The sequence below is a fragment of the Chlamydotis macqueenii genome, chromosome 4 (assembly GCF_036417535.1).
Source record: "Chlamydotis macqueenii isolate bChlMac1 chromosome 4, bChlMac1.mat, whole genome shotgun sequence".
NCBI lineage: Eukaryota > Metazoa > Chordata > Aves > Otidiformes > Otididae > Chlamydotis > Chlamydotis macqueenii.
Window position 1 is genome coordinate 41914392 of NC_141559.1, and position 20481 is coordinate 41934872.

The 20481-nt window shown below is 37.1% G+C and overlaps 1 protein-coding gene across 1 annotated transcript in view; it reads right to left on the reverse strand.

Annotated features, from left to right (window-relative positions):
* Positions 1-20481, reverse strand: part of SPOCK3 (SPARC (osteonectin), cwcv and kazal like domains proteoglycan 3) — a 198968-nt gene that overhangs the window by 110018 nt on the left and 68469 nt on the right. Inside the window, exon 3 of the mRNA XM_086746456.1 lies at positions 7496-7541. Coding sequence (XP_086602582.1) covers positions 7496-7541 — 46 coding nt within the window. The remainder of the gene's footprint in view (positions 1-7495; positions 7542-20481) is intronic.

A 20481-nucleotide genomic window follows, 5' to 3' on the forward strand; every position in this document is an offset into this window, starting at 1 on the left:
TTCAGACAGAGCGTTCCACAGCCAAACTTGGCCTTTCTTTCCAAAGGGTACCTTGACTCAATATAACAATTTGACAGCTTAGACTTACTTATTGTATTAACAGATAAATGCAGGAAAGTGTTTCATGAATAACACTGAGCATTTTACTAACAAATTGAGTATTTTACTACCACAAATATTTTTAGTATTACCAATATTTATCTTTTATCTGACCTACAGATATTTTTTGCCCTTTTTTTGAAATTTTGGGGTGCCTATCCATCTCACAGCATATTTCAATACATGAGGCAATCTGCTTGTTTCCATCCATGAACACATTTTTATGAATGACATGTTAGTTTAAAACTTGTTACTTGGAGATGGCTTACAGGGAGAAACTCTAATTTAAAATGAGACCTAGGCTGAATTAAAAAATAAAGCCTGAATGTATTTAATTTTATATTATGTAGTATATAAAGCAGAATAAATGTTCTGGAAGTGTATGCTTCATTTCCTTTCTATTATTATTTAAAACACTTAAAATACCCTCTCTGATAAAAAAAAAAAAAAATCATAAACATATAGCTTCTGGATCTGTCCTTTAGTCCATCTCATTGATTCTCAAATCTAATATATTCAAGGTCCAAATAATAAAATTGTTTTTATTTACTGCTGGCCATGCAGATTCTGACATGAGAGGTCAAGTCAGTTTCCTAAAGTTTCATGGATGATAAATAAAAGCATAATTTCTGTTAATCACATAAGATCTTCAGGCACAATCATGAAATCCTACTGTTCTCTCACAACCTTGTCCATCAAAATGCAAGAACAATGCAGAGGTTACTAAGAGGAATTTGACATGCCAATGTTACACTGCAACTTATTTGTCCTGAGATGTGTGTTCTTTACCCACTGTAATTTAAAAATTGGTAGTTTTGTATACATTAACAAGAGATAAACAGGATTACAGAAAGAGACAAGAAACATCTTAAGCCACAAAATAAGTAAGAAAACAGGTTTTTAAATATGAGGTGGTTAAATAAGAATGGGTCAAAAAGTCAACTTTTAACATTTAAAATGTGCTTTAAGAACTGTCATTCTTCTATTGAGGTTCAAGAAAAACTATGTACAGTCTTTTTTTCTCTTTATATTTTTTCTTTCGTTGTTTTTTTAAAAAGGGCTTTATTAAACTATTTCCTTTTTCCTCACCACTAAACAGTAATCTGTGATTTCAGATTTCTTATTCTTAATGATGACCTCTATTAGCTATTTTACAAGCTTTCTTATTAAATATCTGTGGCAAACATAAGAAAGTTCATTAGGTCATTAAGTGAGTCTGCAAAGAAGCAGCAGTCCTAGTATACACCAAAACATTTCAAGCACACAGCTCTCAGGGAGCAATGGCACCCGTGACTCAAGACAGTTAACTGGGACATCCCAGCACAGTAGGCAGAAGTAGAAGGACTTTAAAAATGAAGAGATTTACAGGACTGAAGTTTAGAAGGTTTGTGAAATGCAAACAGTTCCACATACCCTTTTGCTCAGCATGCTGCCAGCCCAAGAAGGACTGACACTCTGTCTCTCGTCAATCACTATAGCCCTATGTCACATTTCCAACTTTCTCACGTTAACTATTTGTGGGTCTGAATGGCTACTTGAATCCATGATTTAGCAGAGCTAAAAAAAAAAAATAGAAACTTTTTCAGTTTATCTTATAACAACTAAAATTTGGTGACTCTACAGACCTAACATCAGGGCATAAAGCAAGGGTGGCAGGGGAGCAGGAATGAGGAGTTGAATTGCTACTGAAGGGAAGCAAAACCTCGTATTATGGCCTGGGCTCAGCCTCACTAAAAATCTTTTACATAGCCTTTCTAAATATAGGTGTAAGAATTTAGAATCCATTCAATGATTCTACAGAAACAATTTGAGATCCACAGCTAGAAAAGCAGATGTCTGCTAGCCAGTGAACCAGAGTTAGGAGCCAAGACTGTGAACCATATAGTTCAAGGCACTTTTGTGGTGTTACTACAGTAGAGAAATTTATAAAACAGAGGCACTAAAGCACAGCATCAGATGATGAAGAAAAAGCACCACTAGAGTGTTCCTCAGACATCTATTAAAGATGTTTTCAGACAAGGGCTGGCTGAAAGTAATAAAAAGAAGTGAGAGTCTGTTTAACACAGGATTTGGTGTATTTTTTTTGGTGAGCAGGATTCCTAAACATACCTAAATACCTGAATCTGGAAACTGTTAAAATGTTGGCTCAGTTGGTGTCTTCGTAGGAGGACATTATGAATTTCAAAAAGAAAGAACTGAAAAGCTGTTAAAAATATTTCATGCTGATTTATGAAGACTAAACTATATTTAAAGTGATATGTGACACATTTTAATTGCAATCTACTACAATCAAAAATGATAGATATATATTTTTATTTTAAAAATATCAATAGTTTTGCTATAAAAAGTAGATCAGGAGCAGAGTAAAATCTACATGACTGTTTTCAGTCTTCAACTAACAGATCTTCAGTAACTACCTTATTACTTCCTAGGGCTTGCAAATGAGTGACTCGATTTTATGGACTATGACTCTAAATGGTTTCATTTCATAGTACAGAAAAGTATTCACAAATTATAGAAATGTGTTTGCATGTATTTGCATAGTGTTAGTTACCCAAATTATTACAGAACTAGGTAGATGAAACAAAGAGCTAAAAGGCAAAGACTCAACTAAAATATAAGTGTTTGAAATTTTCAAAATCTATTTCTGCTATAAAATGGTACTTACAATATTTCTGCTGTAAACAGACATCTAATATAACCTGATACTATAAAAGCCCAAAATAATTCAGTGGAATAGTCTACAAGAAATGTTACAAACATATCTACAAACCAACTGTACCTTCAGATTGTTCATCCTCCATGGAAATGTCATTTCATATTTTTTCCATTACACTAAAATACTCCACTGTTCCTCCAAGGTATTTCTATTAAGCAAAGGAAAACACCACTTCTGCTTTAAAAAATTACACCCATGTCTTTGTGTATGTAATTTTATGCAATAGCTACACCCTCCAAGCTCTGCTAACATCTGTAGTCTAAAAATAAAATGTACCAAAAGCATCCTGTATATTTTTATCTGATTCAAAAGTGGTATATGAAGAAAGCATGTTAGTAAGTATTGGTGTTTTTTTTTTAATTTGAGAAAATATTTATAAAACATATATTAAAGTTACTAAAATAGGGTTTTATGGAATAGTCCTAAACACAAATCATCCTAATTCCTTGTTTCTAAAACTACTCAAAGAACAAAATCTGCCATTTAGCAGTAACTAAATACAATTAGTAGAACATTCAGATTTATTCCAACAATACCTACCCCACATGATTGTTTATTAAGAATTTACATTGCGATATTTATAGAAATATATAAACATTTATGTGTGTGTGTATGTATCATCTACAGTCAAAACATTTCTTTAAATATGTTTTGCTATCTTACATGCATATAAGCAAATGAGAGTTCAATGGGAACAAGCAGTCTTTGGATAAATGTCAGATGTTGCTTTAAGGAATGGCACATGTGGATTGCAACGCAAGTCATAATACTTTTCCATCTTTTAAAATAACTTAGATTTTGGACCCTAGGAGTAAATATCATAATATATTTTCATAGCGAGGGCTAGCCTCCTAGAACGCTTGCACATATTTACCATATAACTGCTCTTATTAATACCAATGGAATTATACACATACATCTACCTGAGAAATTTTGACATACTTAATTATATTAACATAAGAATGCCTTTCAAAATACACTGCTGTATAGAAGAGTGAATTAAGACACTATTATGACACCCATTTTATTATCATATGCACGCCTATTGATTTCTTGAACCACAGACATTTCAAGTATTTCAACAAAATAGTAGCACTAAGATCTGTGTTCTGATTAAGGATGCATTTGAAAAAATTATAAAGAAAAATTACCGATACACAGTAAATCTATGAAAATACTACAAAAGGCTTTAATGGTCATATAAACCTTAGGAAAATAATAACTATGTGTAGAGTAGACCTCAAAGATATGCCTATATGGCAAGCACTGGTTCCTCAAAAACACTGCCTGCAAATTAATATGGGTGTTGGCTAAAAATAATTTGAAAAAAAGTCCCCATATATTGCTGATTTTGAGCAGAATATGTATATACAAAACAATCAATGTAAATAACAAGAACTCATTTGTCTGACTACTAGTGATATTGTCAAGGAGTCATGCATGCACCAGGTACAGCCTGGTCTTTAGGTACAGCCTAAAAGACAAAGAGATGTAACACAGTGAGTATTTTTTAAATTACAACTAACAGTTTGAAAACACAGACATAAAGCTAAATAGTCCACCATCACCTCTATTACATGTAGTCAATCTGGGGTTTATGCAGTTTAAAGGTACTAATAGTTTCTAAAACTCCCGATATCTATTTATAGTTTCATCATGTAAAGTTGCTATAATTCAAATAGAAAAGAAGAATATTTCCATAAAGGCACTAGTAATTCATATAATCAAATATTTTCACAGTAAATAGAAAAAAATATCCTGTCTAGTAGACCCGGACTTCATATCTTTCAAGGCCAAAAAGATTTCTCTCTTATTCCATACTTTCAGAGATTTACAGGTAAGTTTCTGAAAAGCTAAATATTGATAGAACAAATAAAATTAAAATAAATAAAACACTGATAGAGAGAAATTAAGGATATTATTTATTTCTGTCCTCAAATAACTTATCTGCTTGTATCTTCAGCAGTATTATTACAAACTTTAACACAACAGACATGGGAAGTTGTTACTGCTCCTATTTAAACATCATCTTTAGTGAGCAATTTTAGTCTCTTACTGCAGATTTATCTCTACATATTAAAAAAATTGTCCTCCACATGGAAGTTTCTTTTTTTTATTTGGGAGAATATTTTTTTATGGAATGCTCTCACTTGAGAGAGTAGCTGCTGCACAAACCAGAATGGCAATAACAGAAGATGGAAAGGGAAACCCTCGTACAGATTGTCTAACACAAATTGCTTGCTTGCAACAAGGTCACAGGTCTCCACAGCAGTCATTCATGATGCCCTCATTTATTGTTTTGAATAGTTCACTTTGGTAAAAGAAAAACAAAAAAAAAAGATTAAGAACTCATAACTCATAAGGTTACTGAGGTGAAAAAGCTAATTAATAGTTAAACTTTATTTGTTTTAAACTTAGTAGTGAAGTGGTACATAAATGGAGTGGAACGGCGCTGGAGCAGCATTTTCGGCACAGCCCTGAAATGCCACTCACAGAGACTGTCTAAATGAATGTTTAAACACCTAAAACTTAGTTTTTATACTCTACCAACTCTGACAGATATTCTTTAAATGACAGATTGACAAATTAAGACACTGGGAAAATACTTTAATAATAAAACTTCAATGTTCCTCTTAATATTAAAAAGTGTTCCCAACTAGCATTATTTGTTATAAATTACTGAGTAAATTGTAGATAAAACTACTCTGCAAATGCTTTTCACTCTTAATTATTAATTTTTAGTTAACAAGGATAAGAAAATAGAAAGTCAAACTCCGTAGGCATGCTTTTAAACTACTCACTACCGAATACACAATGAATTTGTCAAACAAGGTATGACAAATAACCTTAGCATGTTTTCTTAGTTGGTTTGTTTGTAAATTCAGAAAAGTATTCTCCAAGCATTAGCATCAGGATCTCCAAAGAACTCAGAGCAATAGATCAAGCAAGAGTGTGTAAAAGTGTAAATGTGGTGGAAAAAAATAGTATTTCAGTATATATTCTGAAAAACTAACAGCCAATTAAAAAAAAAAAAAAAAACAAAAACCAAAAAAACCCACCACACCAACCCCAAACATATCAAGTATGCAATAACAAAAAAAAACCTCATGAGCAAAATTTACAGTGTATTCAATTCAATGTCTTCAGATTAAAGATTTTGCTATCAGTAAATCATTCATTAAAGTATAACCTATTCCAGTTCTTATACTACAAACATATTTTCAGACCATGTCCCTCTACCAAAAAACAAAGAAAATGAATAGACTAAAAGTACTTGGTAGTGAAGCGATAAGCCTGCTTCTTATTTGAGGTACTTCAACAAAAGAAAATAATCTTTTTCTCTGAGGAGTCAGAAGACTAAAGTCAAGTCCTTTTTCCTAATGTATTAGTACATAATGGGAAGAGACACACAGTCTGCGAAATTGTCAGGTTCTAAAATATTCAGGCCGTGCATCTAAATTAACATTTAGTAATTTCCACCAAATCAGAAGAAAATCACCACAATTCACAGAGTAGTGATAACATAGAATAATAGAATGGTTAGGGTTGGAAGGGACCTTCAAAGGCCATCTAGTCCATAAATGTGGCTTTTTTCCCCTCCTTCTACTCGTCTCTCCCACAAACTATCAAAACAAGCTAGGTGCATTCATTTAAGAAATTAAGGGGCTTCCTCTCACAGGCCTACTAGAGTAATCCTGAATTAAAGTGACAAAGGCATAGAGCATGGTGGAAAGTCCATCTCTAAGAGATGTGGTTGTAATAAAATACAATTCATTACAAACCTCCCTTAAAAGTCACTATCCGTTATGGAGAAAGTTCTTTAAATTGAGTAAAGATTATTTTTGCAACATACTTTTATCTCAGTCTCTTGTGTACAAGAACCTACACTGTTTCTTCATTGCATTTGTGCCTTTGGTATTTGTGCCAGAAAAGACAAAGTCTCTGAAGTGCTACTTGTAGCAATGGAAAAAAAAAAAAAAAAAAGTGTATCAAGAATCTCAGTAGTTTCACAATGTAAATCATACACTTTGAAACACCATACATGAAGTGGATTATATTGGCAGTAAATATTAAGTTCCAATGCCTGAGTAGGGAATGTTTAATGTGAAAATTTGCTACATTTGCTCAAATTATTCTAAGGCTGAAATTTTTGTACTGTAGCATTCCCAAAGCTCCATCTCTGTTTTGCCTCAAGACAGATCACTTGAACGTGACAGAGACTTCAAAACTGTTTTTCTAGATCTTCTTTTATCAGCAAGATACAAAGAGACTTCCAACATTTGAATGAATTTTTTTTAACTGCAAAAGACAGATATCAGATTGCATGCCTGTTTTTCTTCAAACATCCTATTGAAAATGCAACAGTGCTTAACTTAAATACATAAATAAAACAAAATAAAACCTTCCAAACCCCATGAACTTGTTTATATTAGGGAAACTTTAAGCAACTTTGGAGGTTCCTAATGTTCCCATCTCTATCTCTAATCAATAAAAGTTTGAAAAAATCACAGATGTAAAATGATTTTTAGGCTGAACTTCTGGCCCTCTTTAAATCAATAATTTGAAGAGGGAGAAAATGACACAAATTTACAGAATTCTGTAGGTATTCTAGAACACAAGCACAACTATAAATGCTTAAATGTTATCCCATACAGGTAACTAGTAGCAGAATCTTACCTTGATCAAATGGTTTACCCGGACTCCATGTACGAAAATAATCATCCTGGAGAGGGAGAAACAACCTAGATTTAGTAAAATATAAGAAATCAATGTACACATGAAAAGCTGACAGAATCATAAAAGACAGAAGATGTATACCAACCTCTACTTCCTAGAAAAGGCAAGCAGTAAAAAACAAATGAGAAAAAGATTACAGTCATCATAATGGGATAAATTATTCAAATCAAATAAAAGTGTAATTAAGAGGCCACTAATACTCATTAAGTAAAAATGCTACTCAAACAATGTTACATACTAGCACTTAAAATAGAGAAAGTATTTCTCACAGTATTTATATAGGTAATGTTTCTAACTTTGCTTTTAAAACATTAGAATACTTTTCCTGTACTTTCTAAGATATTGAAAAACTTGATTACCTTTTCCATTAATGTTTTTTCAAAACCAACCTCTAAAGTCAGCATATACAACAAAATATAATTACATTTTAAAGAATGATACATAAATTTTAGAAAACTAAATATTCTGCTATGTAGTTTTCAACTGCATCAGTAAGATCTGTCATTAAATAAGTCTAATTAGCTCAATTTTCTATAAATCATCTTCCTAAACATAAAATATCCTCCTAATTATATCATCAGCTGTATTAGGCTACAATTTCAAGAAGGAAAAACTGGAATTAAATAAATTGCTTCAACATTTTAAGAAATTTGATAATAAATTACAAATTCATAGCTAGGACAAATAGATTGAGCTACACACCGCAGATAATAGGTGGAGGAGAAAAATGTCTAAAATTATTTTTATTATGTTTTAATTTAACTCATCATTGTCTAGAACAAAACATTTAAAAGACTGTACCAAACATTTTAATGTTTGCAGAAATTAAGGTTCATAAACTGCAGTGTGTGTATTGTCAAATCCAGCAGTTCCATCCCACTTGCTAAAAGATCATCGAGGAAACCTCAATTTATAAAAAACTGAACTACTGGGAAAATGTGAGTCTCATACGATTGTCAATGCCACATCATCACATTTTAAGAATGCTCAGGCATCAAGTACATCTTTACAGGAACCAGTCTTTCAGGTTTAAATAGTCCAAAAGTTTTACCTCAAAGGGAAAAAAGAAAAAGAGTGGTTGCAGCCTAAACTGTATTTCACTGATGATGTTTTATTAGTAAAAATGTTGTTATGGGAATGCATGCTTTGAAAGAGGAAGAAATGAGCAGAATCTGAAAGTCCAGAATAGAATCCTAGTTCTGTGTCAATATTTATGTATTCCTTTACTCCGATGATGCACAGATTAACAATTTATGAATCAGTCTATGCTATTTACCTTTTTAATTACTATTTTTTGAAAGTAAATAAATACAGACAGGTATATCTTTTTTTTTTTAAATCATGCAAGAAATTACAACTATTATAGTGTTTTCCAATTATATCCCTCCTAAGAATAACTACAGAGATGTTTTTCCTACAGTGGTGTTCTGAACAGGCTCGAGCCAGCTTTAACCAATGCTGTTCCATGAATCACACCGCATTCACAAAATTTTCAGTTCTTGAAAAAGCATGGAGGTGGTAGATTGTCTCTCCACTTTTACTAAATCAGTGATTTTCATCCAGAATGAGCCTATTCAGGCATGTTTATTATTAAAATGCTGAAAAGTTAGAGTAACTGGAACATAAGGCTACTAGAACAAAAGACCAGTCATTCTGAGTGACACGAAAATCCCTTCTCAGGCAAAGCATCCTGCATTATGCTTAAGGAAGAATGTAAAAGTGGGGTTTGTATAAATTACATTCTCAAGTCGGCCTCAAACCAATCGGACGATAAATCAATTCTTGTTCATCTCTATGCTGCGGACAACTTCACAGATCCCAAATATAATATCCCTCGGGCATTTGTAGAAGAGTCTTAGCTGACTTCTGTCTACAAAGCCACTTCATACCTTTCTTGTTACTCTTCTCTGAATCTTTTCCAAGTCTATTTTTTTGATATGGTATGACTAGAGTTGTGCTGAGCACTTAAGATGAAGCAGCACTACACATCTATGCACAACACATTAACACTATTTTGTTCTGTATTCTTCTCCCCATTATCTCTACCTCTCCATTTTCTTTTTACATTGCGGGGGGTGTTATTTTTTTGAATTGTACTATGGTTTGAATGGATTACAGTTTGTATGGAATTTTCCATCTTAAATCCAAAATATATGTCTCTATATACCACATACACCTATACTGATTTTCCTAAAGAATTAATTTTTCAAATCACCTGTTACTTAAAGAAAGTCCATTATTGGATATGTTAAACAAAATCTTTATGTGCCTCTAAAACCAAAATGAAATAGTTAATTGATTCTCAGATTAAGAAAGAAAATTGCTTCAATAAATTGCAGTTCTACACTTTTACAAATATTCCTAAAGCTATTTAACTTATCACATGTATAAGAACCTGGCCTCCTGTTACATTCAGACCTTTTCTGATTTTCAGTCAATAAGAGTATGATTATTATAATGCCCAATATCCTCTTCAGGATAACACCAAGATGATAGCACAATTTACAAAGCCACTTTTTTTATAATTTTAATATAAAATTAAAAACAGAACAAACAAATACACAGTTTACAGTGAAAGTTGAGTAGCATCACAGCATCTCTAGCCAAAGTGTACTTTAACAACATAAAATGCAAAAGGCAATGTCTTGTGACAGAGCCTATGACTTCTGATTTTCTTCAATGGCTTCCTTGCCTTAGTCCTGAGCATGTTAAAGGGCAGGTTGCAAAAGTGTACAGAATAGAGTCACAAATCTGTCACAGTAACCACACTGCTCTTTCAACATTATCTAGCTAAATGTATCCATGAAATTTAAATAGAAAATTCATCCTTACTGCTCTACTTGAAATTACATAAAATTTCAGTAACTCTTTCAAGTCTTTCTTGGTCTGAAAGACACATAAAGCATTTCCAATGTCCATGGTGTGATGGATTTCAATGAGTTTAATATCCGTGCCTTAAAATTATGCATGTGTAAGTATTGTGCTCAGTCAAGGCCATAGTGATGAAGTATTTCTAAGAATTTAACTTCATGCTAGAATTACATATGCACTTTGAGACTAATTATTTTTTTATTTTTCCTGAAAATGGCTTACCTTAAAAAAATATCATCTATGCAGTCTGAAAATCTGACAGCCTTAAGAAAAGGATTCAAATTGACCAAAAGCAGCTTAATTAGAAAAGCTTTAAAAAACAGAAGGAAAAAGAAAAAAAAAGGTATTTTGCCTCAAATACTTTTCTTGCTTCTTTTTAGACTTCTATACTCTTCTATATGAATTCTTCTCATTCTTAAAAAGCAGTTGCTACATGAGTTTTAAGAAATACACATTTAGGTACAGTGAAAGAGAAAAAAATGCTCACTGGAAAAAGTAATATCTGAAAATGTAGTCATGCATCAGAAGTTTTCAGCTTTCAATAGATATACAAAAATATTATCCTGTTAATTTTCTATCTTGTGTACAGTATTTGTTACATCATTTTATTGATATCTCCTCTGCAACATGTTCTGTAGATGTTGCCATATATTGCTGACATCACTTGAATTATTACCCAACAGAAATCTATATAGCTAAAGAATATGATGATACATGGTAGATATGACAAGTCTGACTCAGAAAACAGCAGGTCTCCTAGAGCAAGAAGGGCAGCCTCCTCACAAATATTTTCAGATCAACATTGACCTGAAAAAAAGGACAAAGCAAATCCAGCTCTTGTTTCATGTTCATACTTTATCTCTAGTATGGTCTATGCATTAAAAGCCTATATATTAAAATCAAAGCTGATTTATGTCAGAGAATCCACTGATATTGAAGTAATTTTCTGAATTTATAATTATCCTTATATTTTAACCAAGTATAACTTCACTGCTACAGTACAGGTTGTACAGCAGAGATATTATTAATTGTATGACTTATAAATCACCAATTTAATGAAAAGTTTAATAGGCAACTATTTAATGTGAGGTACTGCTCCGTATATAAAGCCTTTTCAGGAAACAATACTTCTAACAATTACCAAAGCAGGAAAGATACAAGACTTCCTGAACTTCATTCAACGCCAAACTAAATTCTACCCATACAAAACTTCTCAAGTTGTATACAACTTATCATAATGCTAAAAATGACATTTTACTGCTAGCCTCCCTATTCCTACATAGGGATTTCTTTGAAGAGCAGCTAAATACTCCAACTTGCAGATGAACACGAAATCATATTTTGACAATTTCAGAAACAAAAGTCTTTCAGGCTGCACATGCTCCCTAATATAACTTAAAACCTACAGTATTAGATTTAGATTTTTTCCTTGCTGTCATTAGCTATGAAACTATTTTGCTGGTTTTAATTTCAAGTTCTTAATGAGTGTTCTGTTCCATTTCTCATATCTGCATCTCAAGTACATACATCTGCTTCTCATCTGATCTGAAAGCTCTTTACCTCTTTTAGACTAGATCTTTGCTATTTGGTAGCTATGTTATTTTCAGACTCCATTTCAACAAGACAACTGAATTGAGCCAACAGACCCACATCACATTCCTCCACTTGCCGTAAGCTTTATTCTGCAGCAAACCTGAGCTCACCACATATCTCCCCTTCATCCCCTTCAAAGGGATTCACCTTTCTCAATGAGGGAAGAGGGTCTTTGCACATGAACTAGCAGGGCACATTGACAGAGCTTTAAACTAGGCTTGAGGAGGGAAGGGGATAATATCAGACTTGCCTGTGACAAGCTGCGGGATGGCATGCTAGGGTTAGAGAGACAAGATAATAGCAAGAGCCCTCAGCTCGTTGCTCTGAGACGTGCTGGGTACACTGCAGCACACCTGCAATCTTACAGGGATGAGCCAGGGGCTCCTGAGGCAATAGGAGCCAACAGGGAAACACCAATGAAATACCCCAAGGGAATTAAGGGCTGCTCCTCCAAGAAGGTGGCATGGCCAACAGGCCAGCTGAAGTGCCTCTACAATGCACACAGCACTGGCAACAAACAGGAGCTGGAAGCCACCATGCTGCTAGAAAGCTATGACCTAGTCCCCACTGCAGAAACCTGGTGGGATGAATCCCACAACTGGAGCGTGGCTATCAATGGCTACAGGCTGTTCAGAAGGGACAGGCAAGGAAAGAGCAGTGAAAGTGTTGCCCTCTATATCAAGAGATGGACAGAGTGTGAAGAACTGTGTTTGAAGAATATCCACCTCTAAGAATAGCCATAAGCAGGTTGAGAGAGAATGGGTGAGAATGAGAGACAGAGGCAACAAAGAGAACCTGGTGGCTGGTGTTTACTACAGGCCACTTGATCAAGGGGAGCCTATTGATGAAGCCTTCTTACTTCAGCTACAGGAAGCATCACGCTTGCTGGCTCTTGTCCTGCTGGGGGACTTCAGCCACCCCAGCATCCGCTGGAAAAGTGGCACGGCAAGATGTATGCAGTTCAGGAGACTCCTGGAATGCATTGAGGATAACTTCTTCAGCCAGGTGACAGACAGCCCTACCAGAGGGGATGCCATACTGGACCTGTCCATCATCAATGCAAGTGACCTAATTGATGACATCAAGATTGGAGGCAGCCTGGGCTGCTGTGATCATGCACTTATGTGACACCACATAGCTAAGGGCCTGCAATAGAACTAGGAGTAGAACTAGTTCCAGGAGGGCAGAGACTATGTGTAGTGAATTTTTTGGCTCTATACTTTCTTCTCAACAGGATCCGCCTCTCATCACCAGTTGAAATACCTCTTATGCTTCCTTTGAAGCCATCTTTGAAGATTCCTTTCCAACACTCCAAAGAATGACAGAGCAGGAATCCTTCTTTAGTGAACCAAAGTTTAAAGAAAAAACAATCAGATTATTACCTGGACTTAAAAAAATAAGAAAAAGCAAAGTCTAGAAGATTTTTAGAGGCTAGCACAGAAAGGTGACTACTGCCAGATTTTACTCCTTTTCCCCAGATTAAGTCTCCCATTAGAAATATAATTAATTTAGCCAAAATCACCAGAAGTAGTTCAGTGCATAAAACACCTCAGACACACATAAAGGCAGTGGCACTTCACATTCAGTACTTCTGGGAATCAGGTAATCTTAATGATCAGTTCAGTAAGTCAAAAAGTCAATCTGAGAAAACAAACTCCAAAATAATGAATGACACAGAGGTAATATCAGCATTGCTTCTGTCGTAGTTCAGCCCCAATCGGGACCAGACTACGCAGTCTCTCTCTCACTCCCCCCACCCTCTGAGAGAACAGGGGGAGATGATATAAGGAAAAACGACTCAAGGTTTGAGATAAGGACAGGGAGAAATCCTTAAAGTTACCGTCACGGGCAAAACAGACTCGACTTGGGGAAAACTATTCATTTATTTCTAAAATTAGCAGGAGAATGAGACAGGGAACAAGATAACCTCGCCCCACCCCTCCCTCTTCCCGGGCTTAACATTATCTATACTACCTCCCCTCCCGAGCGGCACAGGGCGGGGGGGAAAGGGAATGGGGGTCGTGGTCAGTTCATCACGCATTGTTTTACGCCACTGTGTCATCGTCGGCGGAAGAACTCCTCGCATTCCTCCTCTGCTCCAGCGTGGGGTCCCTCCCACGGGCCACAGTCCTTCGTGAAACTGCTCCGGCGTGGGTCATCTCTTCCACAGGGGGCAGTCCCTCCAGAACAGCTGTCCCAGTGGGCCCTCCACAGGCCACAGCCTCCTTCAGGCCTCCACCTGCTCCGGCGTGGGGTCCTCCACGGGCTGCAGGTGGATCTCTGCCCCTCCGTGGACCTCCATGGGCTGCAGGGGGACAACCCGCTCCACCATGGTCTTCACCACGAGTTGCAGAGGAATCTTGGCCAGGAGCCGCGTTACTCCTCCCCCTCCTTCTGAACTGACCTTGGCATCTGCAGCCGTTCCTCACAACAGGCTGGCAGACGCCTCTCAGGATCCTTTTTACATCTTATTCACTTCTCATCTCCTCTCTACTTCTTGCAGCCAGGCTGGGCTGAGTTGGGCCCAGTCAGCTGCCCGGCAGGAGGCCAGAGGGTGAGGCCTGTAAGGCCCACAAGGCTTGCGCCTCCCCCTCTCTGCCCCTGCTCAGCTGCTTCACATCATCTTTTTTTTTTTCTGTTTTCCCCTACTTAAATACGTTATTGCAAAGGCGTTATCATGGGACATTCTGCTACCAATTGGCTCGGCCTTGGCCAGCAGTGGGTCCGCCCTAGGCCCGGCCGAGTCCACTGAACAAAGGGGAGCAACTTCTAGCAGTTTCCTACAGAAGCTACCACCTTAGGCCCCCCCTCACTAACAAAACCAGAACACTTCTCTGATAGTGAAGGACCTAAACACCTGTAGATGAGACTAAGTCTTGCTGCAAAACTGCTTTCTTAGTTGTTTGGAACCTAGCCTTCTTGAGTGGGGTGCTGGAGTGACAGGTGAAAGGATGACAGTTTGTTGTTCAGTGCCAGCCTCCAGGGAGGCTGATGTCAGCTTGCTCTGCTGCTCCGGACTCCTGGGCCATGCCACCCTCGAGGCCTGTATGCACAGGGCTGGCAAAGCACAATTAGAATCAATAGCTGCTTCCAGCAACTCTGGCACTCAGCTCCACACACTCAATGTTTATCCCACTCCCTTTCTTTGCCTCACACTTCTGGTACCGTTGATGAGGCTGGGCTAAGAGCCACCACTTTTCAGCCCTCTCTCTCTCATTCACAGATCTCATTCAGTAAGATTTCTGTGGAGGGTGTCTATTTGGTACTAGCAGCATTAGTAACAGCAGGTTTGAACAGCACAGTACTGAAATCATTTGCCAAGAAATAACAAATGCTTGCTAAAGCTTATATTCAGAAATACTGAGAAAATACCAAAAAATGTTTTGAAAAGGAAGGAATTCACATTGAAGCACAAACACTATAAGTTTCAAAATCTCAATAAAATTTGAAGCATTGTTTCTTTAAAAGTGCATCTCATATTTCTCATCATTAATAAAAAAATAATGAACTGTCTTTTCACTACAAACACATACAAGAAGTTTTAGCCATGCTCCTCCTATTATGCTGTCAAGACACAACTTGTGAGGAGGGCCTTAAAACAAATTTGTTAGACTACAGGAGCTGTAAGTCTAACAGAGTTGACAGAAGAGTTTAAAACAGATGACATATGTAACGTAGAAGGCCATCTGTGGGACTTTGACACGCCTGTTTAGAAGGGTTGCTGTTCAATTTCCTCAGGCGCCTCTTCACTAATGCACAAGCCCTCGGTAACAAGAGCAAAGCTTATTCCCTAACCTCTGCATACAATGCCACAGTCTGGAGAAGAGAAGAACAGCGAAGAGTGCCAGAACAGTAAGAGACTATACAGAGAGATGAGATCACATCAACACGGCTGGAGGGAATTTACGCAAGTGTGTTGAAAGGGATGGTCAATATGATTGTGAGGTTATGGTTTATATCTACGAAAAATGTTGGACCGTATCAGGGAAATACCTGGGAACTGGAAAAAAAAAAGCTAGCATCTTAAAAAACAAATTTTAAGAAAATAAGATGCAGGGAGCTACAGGCTAGGCAGCTTACCCTCACTCCCTGTAAAGAACAGTGGAAAATGTCCTCTGAGTCCTTTTCCAGGCACATGACAGACAAGAATAAATACTCAGTACAGACCCACCAAGGACTTCCAGTGCTTGACCAGTCAGACTGCCTTTGTCAATGAAATAACAGGCTCATGCACAAGGGGAGCATGGTGGGTACAGAGTACGCTCACTTTACTAAGGCTTTTGATAGTCCCCCACAGTGTGTTCATCTGAAAGCTGAGGAAGTAAAGGCTGGACAGTTAAGTGGGCTGAAAATTGATTATTACATCAGTAGTCAACAGTTTAACATCCAACCAGTGTCCCACTAATGGCCAAAGCACCCCAGAGTCAGTTCTAGGGATCATTTTGTTTAATCTCTTCAGTAACCTGGATCATAACACAGAGCATGCCATAAACAACTGAACTAGTGGAAGCAGATGACAGAACAATTAGCAAGGGCTTAATCCAGAGAGACTCTAGGAACTCATGCAACTCGTCTGGCTTTTTTTTTTCTTCTCTCTCCTCCTCGACTTTTTTTTTTTTTTTATAAGTGGCTATGAAAATTGTTGTATTGTGTTCAGGACAGAAGCCCTGAAAGATGTGAAGGACACATGGAGGGTACACAGACAGAAAAACAGTCTAGCTTTTAAGGGTCTACTTAGTGTCTAAGAAAGGCATTCGCAAAGCCCTTGGCTCTCACTCAATTTCTAGAAAACATTTTTTTCCAAACATATCTGAGGACAGGAAGAGGAAAGAAAATTGCTACTCAGCCTTCTTTCAGGAAGCTGAAAGTTTCTGTATTTTTAGCACGTCAAGGAGAAAAATCTGAAATCAGTTACAAAGCAGATATTATACTTTTGCTGCTGTTGTTTTTCCTTGTTTGTTTTTCAGTCTGGAGAAAACTCATCACAAAGATAATAATGAGGGCTATCATATCACGCCAGTTGCATGGTCAGGATTTTGGTGTGTTTTTCCCAACAGGTAGTCTCTTATGCCAAGGCTCCAGTCTACCTCTCATTGCCATGGAGACAAGAGAACACTAGTGTGAAAACAGTCCAAAATGGAAGAAATTAAGGAATACAAAAGATCATGAGAGAGGCATTACAGCATAATTATCATTACAAAGCAAATAAGAACAGATGTGACAACAGAAAATGGGATGGAAGTGAAACCACAGGTCTACTAAGGACAACATATTTGCAACATAATAGAAGGAAGAAGTTAAATTATTGGTCTCCATTCAAGAATACAGCTGCACAGATTTTAAGAAGTCAAAGAAAGCTATGTTGAAAGAATAGAACGTATTTTTATATGATCTTTATAATTTTTTTTTTTCTGAGAAAAATATCCCTTTTAAACAAGCTGAAGACTTCTAAAAACCAACAAATACCTGAACTTCACTATCTGTGAAGGTAAATGCTGCGCTTCAGAATCTGTTATCAAACCAGTGACAGAGATATTCATTCAACATTCTATCTGGATATTAACACTGGATGGTTATTTTTATATATATTTATTATAGTCAAGTCTCTGTAGCTTGTACCAGATGGAGAGAAAAAAAAAACAACACCAAAAAAACCCAAACAAACAAAAAGTTAGATCCACAGTAGATCCAGTAGATCCACAGACACTAAAAATAGAAAAATACAAATTGTTAAAATAATATGAAACAAATCTATATGCATATATATCCATTAGTTCAGAAATTCAAACATTATACAACTACACCCTGGTAGATGTTATTTTTGTCAAAGCTATTCATAATGTAAGCAAACTACTCTTTGATTTGAGATGGGATTCAAGATTTCTCAAGAGTTATGTCCTAAATTTATCAATGAAAAACATCAAGTTCAATGTATTTTTATGCCTTCTTGCTCCAAGTGGCCCTATTGTAATTATGGAGCTTACAGATATGGTGAGTAATATAGAAGCTCAAAAACATTATATGAATCATCAAACCTCATTAATATATAATGCTGAGCTAAACAAAACAAAAACGTAGAAAAAAAGCAGTCACTACAATTTGCCTATGAAAAACACTACGGACACTTTTAGCATACACTGTCTTTTTATTGCCATTGTATTTAATATTTTTTATACAATCAAACAATTAATAATACACCAAGAAATGCTTGCTGTATCATTTGACATATGCCATTAACATGTTTTACTGATGCTGTTGGGGAAAAATAGGTTTGTAAGATGTATAAGGGAACATAATTAAATGCTCATGGAAGTTCCTAGATAAAAGATTAAAAAGGTAGTTTTTTAGTCAACTGAAAATATAAAGAAAAAAAAGCAATATGTGCAAGTGTACTGTGAATTTCAGCGAGATAACTAAACTAATTTGAACAAGATCATCAAATACCTGACAATAAAATTTGGTCACTGATGTACCATATCTGGATTTTAGTGGTTAACGTACCTTTATAATCTTTAAGTTATCTCATTCCAGTTATTCAGAAGCATTGCCTTAGGTATCCTACTCGACTCTGATATATCTTGCTTAAGTGACAAATATCTTCTCCAAGTTTTTAGGGAAGCCATTTTGTCTCCTAGCAACTAACTAGTAAGAAACTACCCAATCACTCCAGCACATAATGAGATAACTGATACATCTTATTATAATTTTTAACTTTTGCCACTATACTTGTTCACGTCCCAATGCTTCCATTGTGGGTAATAAATCAAAAACAATGAGGATTGTTTGAAAATGTCTTATTTGCAATGTTTTACACCTTTTCACAGAATTTACAAAGAAAAGGCTAGCATTTCCCCCATCCTGTTTGCCACCTCTGAAACCTGAGGTGAAACTGCACCCGTCTGCAGACCACTGCATATCCTTAGAAGCCAGGGCAGAGGTCACATCCTTACTCATTACAGTGCCAAAATGAGTGAATTCTATTTCAATATCCCAGAAGTTGATATATGAATGCAAAAGGTAACTAAATAGTACTTTCTCTAGAAAAGTAGATACTTAAAAGTATATTGTAAGCTGTATGCAAGTCCTACATCAAACAAGGTCCCATGCTGAAGGGCAAACTAAGTTATATTGTTATCTTTTATATTGTTTCCTCTGCCTTTAAGAGAGCTTAGAAAGTACAAGTAACAAATCTGACTAGATAACATGAAACTAATGCTGAGTCTTGTATGTGCTGCTTTACAGATCTCCAGAACGTAAACATTTATTTCACTGTGTGCAAAGGCTGCTTTAAGAAAAAGAGAGAACAGTACGAACAGTGAGAGGACTAACTAAATAGTTGTGATTCACAGTGCAGAAGGAAATCCATTTTAACAACTGGTGCACAAGTCCATGGGACCTGATGAGATCCATCCACAGGTCCTCAGGGAACTGGCGGATGAAGTTGCCAAGCCACTGGACATTGTATTTGAGAAGTCATGGTGGTCTGGTGAGATCCCCAACGACTAGAAGAGAGGGAACATAACCCCCATTTTTAAAAAGGGAAACAAGTAAGACCCAGGCAACTACAGGCCGGTCAGCCTCACCTCTGTGCCTGGCAAGGTCCTGGAGCAGACTCTCCTGGAAACCATGCTAAGGCACATGGAAAGCAAGGAGGTGGTTGGTGACAGCCAACATGGCTTCACCAAGGGCAGATCATGCCTAACCAATTTAGTGGCCTTCTATGACAGGGTGACAGCATCAGTGGACAAGGAACGAGCAACGGATATCATCTACCTGGACTTGTGCAAAGCTTTTGACACTGTCCCGCACATCTTTCTCTCTAAACTGGAGAGACATGGGTTTGATGGACGGACCACTCGGTGGATAAGGAGTTGGCTGAATGGCCGCACTCAGAGAGTGGTGGTCAACGGCTCAATGTCCAAGTGGAGACCGGTCACGAGTGGCATCCCTCAGGGGTCTGTGTTGGGCCCAGCCCTGTTCAACATCTTTGTCGGCGACACAAATAGTGGGATAGAGTGCACCCTCAGCAAGTTCGCCGATGACACCAAGCTGTGTGGTGCCGTCGACACGCTGGAGGGGAGGGATGCCACCCAGAGGTACCTTGACAGGCTGGAGAGGTGGGCCCGTGCCAATCTCATGAAGTTCAACCAGGCCAAGTGCAAGGTCCTGCACCTGGGTCATGGCAATCCCAGGCACAAATACAGGCTGGGCGGAGAATGGATTGAGAGCAGCCCTGAGGAGAAGGACTTGGGAGTGCTGGTGGATGAGAAGCTTAACATGAGCCAGCAATGCACCCTAACGGCCCAGAAGGCCAACCGCATCCTGGGCTGCATCAAGAGAAGCGTGGCCAGCAGGTCGAGGGAGGTGATTCTCCCCCTCTACTCTGCCCTGGTGAGACCCCACCTGGAGTACTGTGTCCAGTTCTGGAGCCCCCAACACAAGAAGGACATGGACCAGTTGGA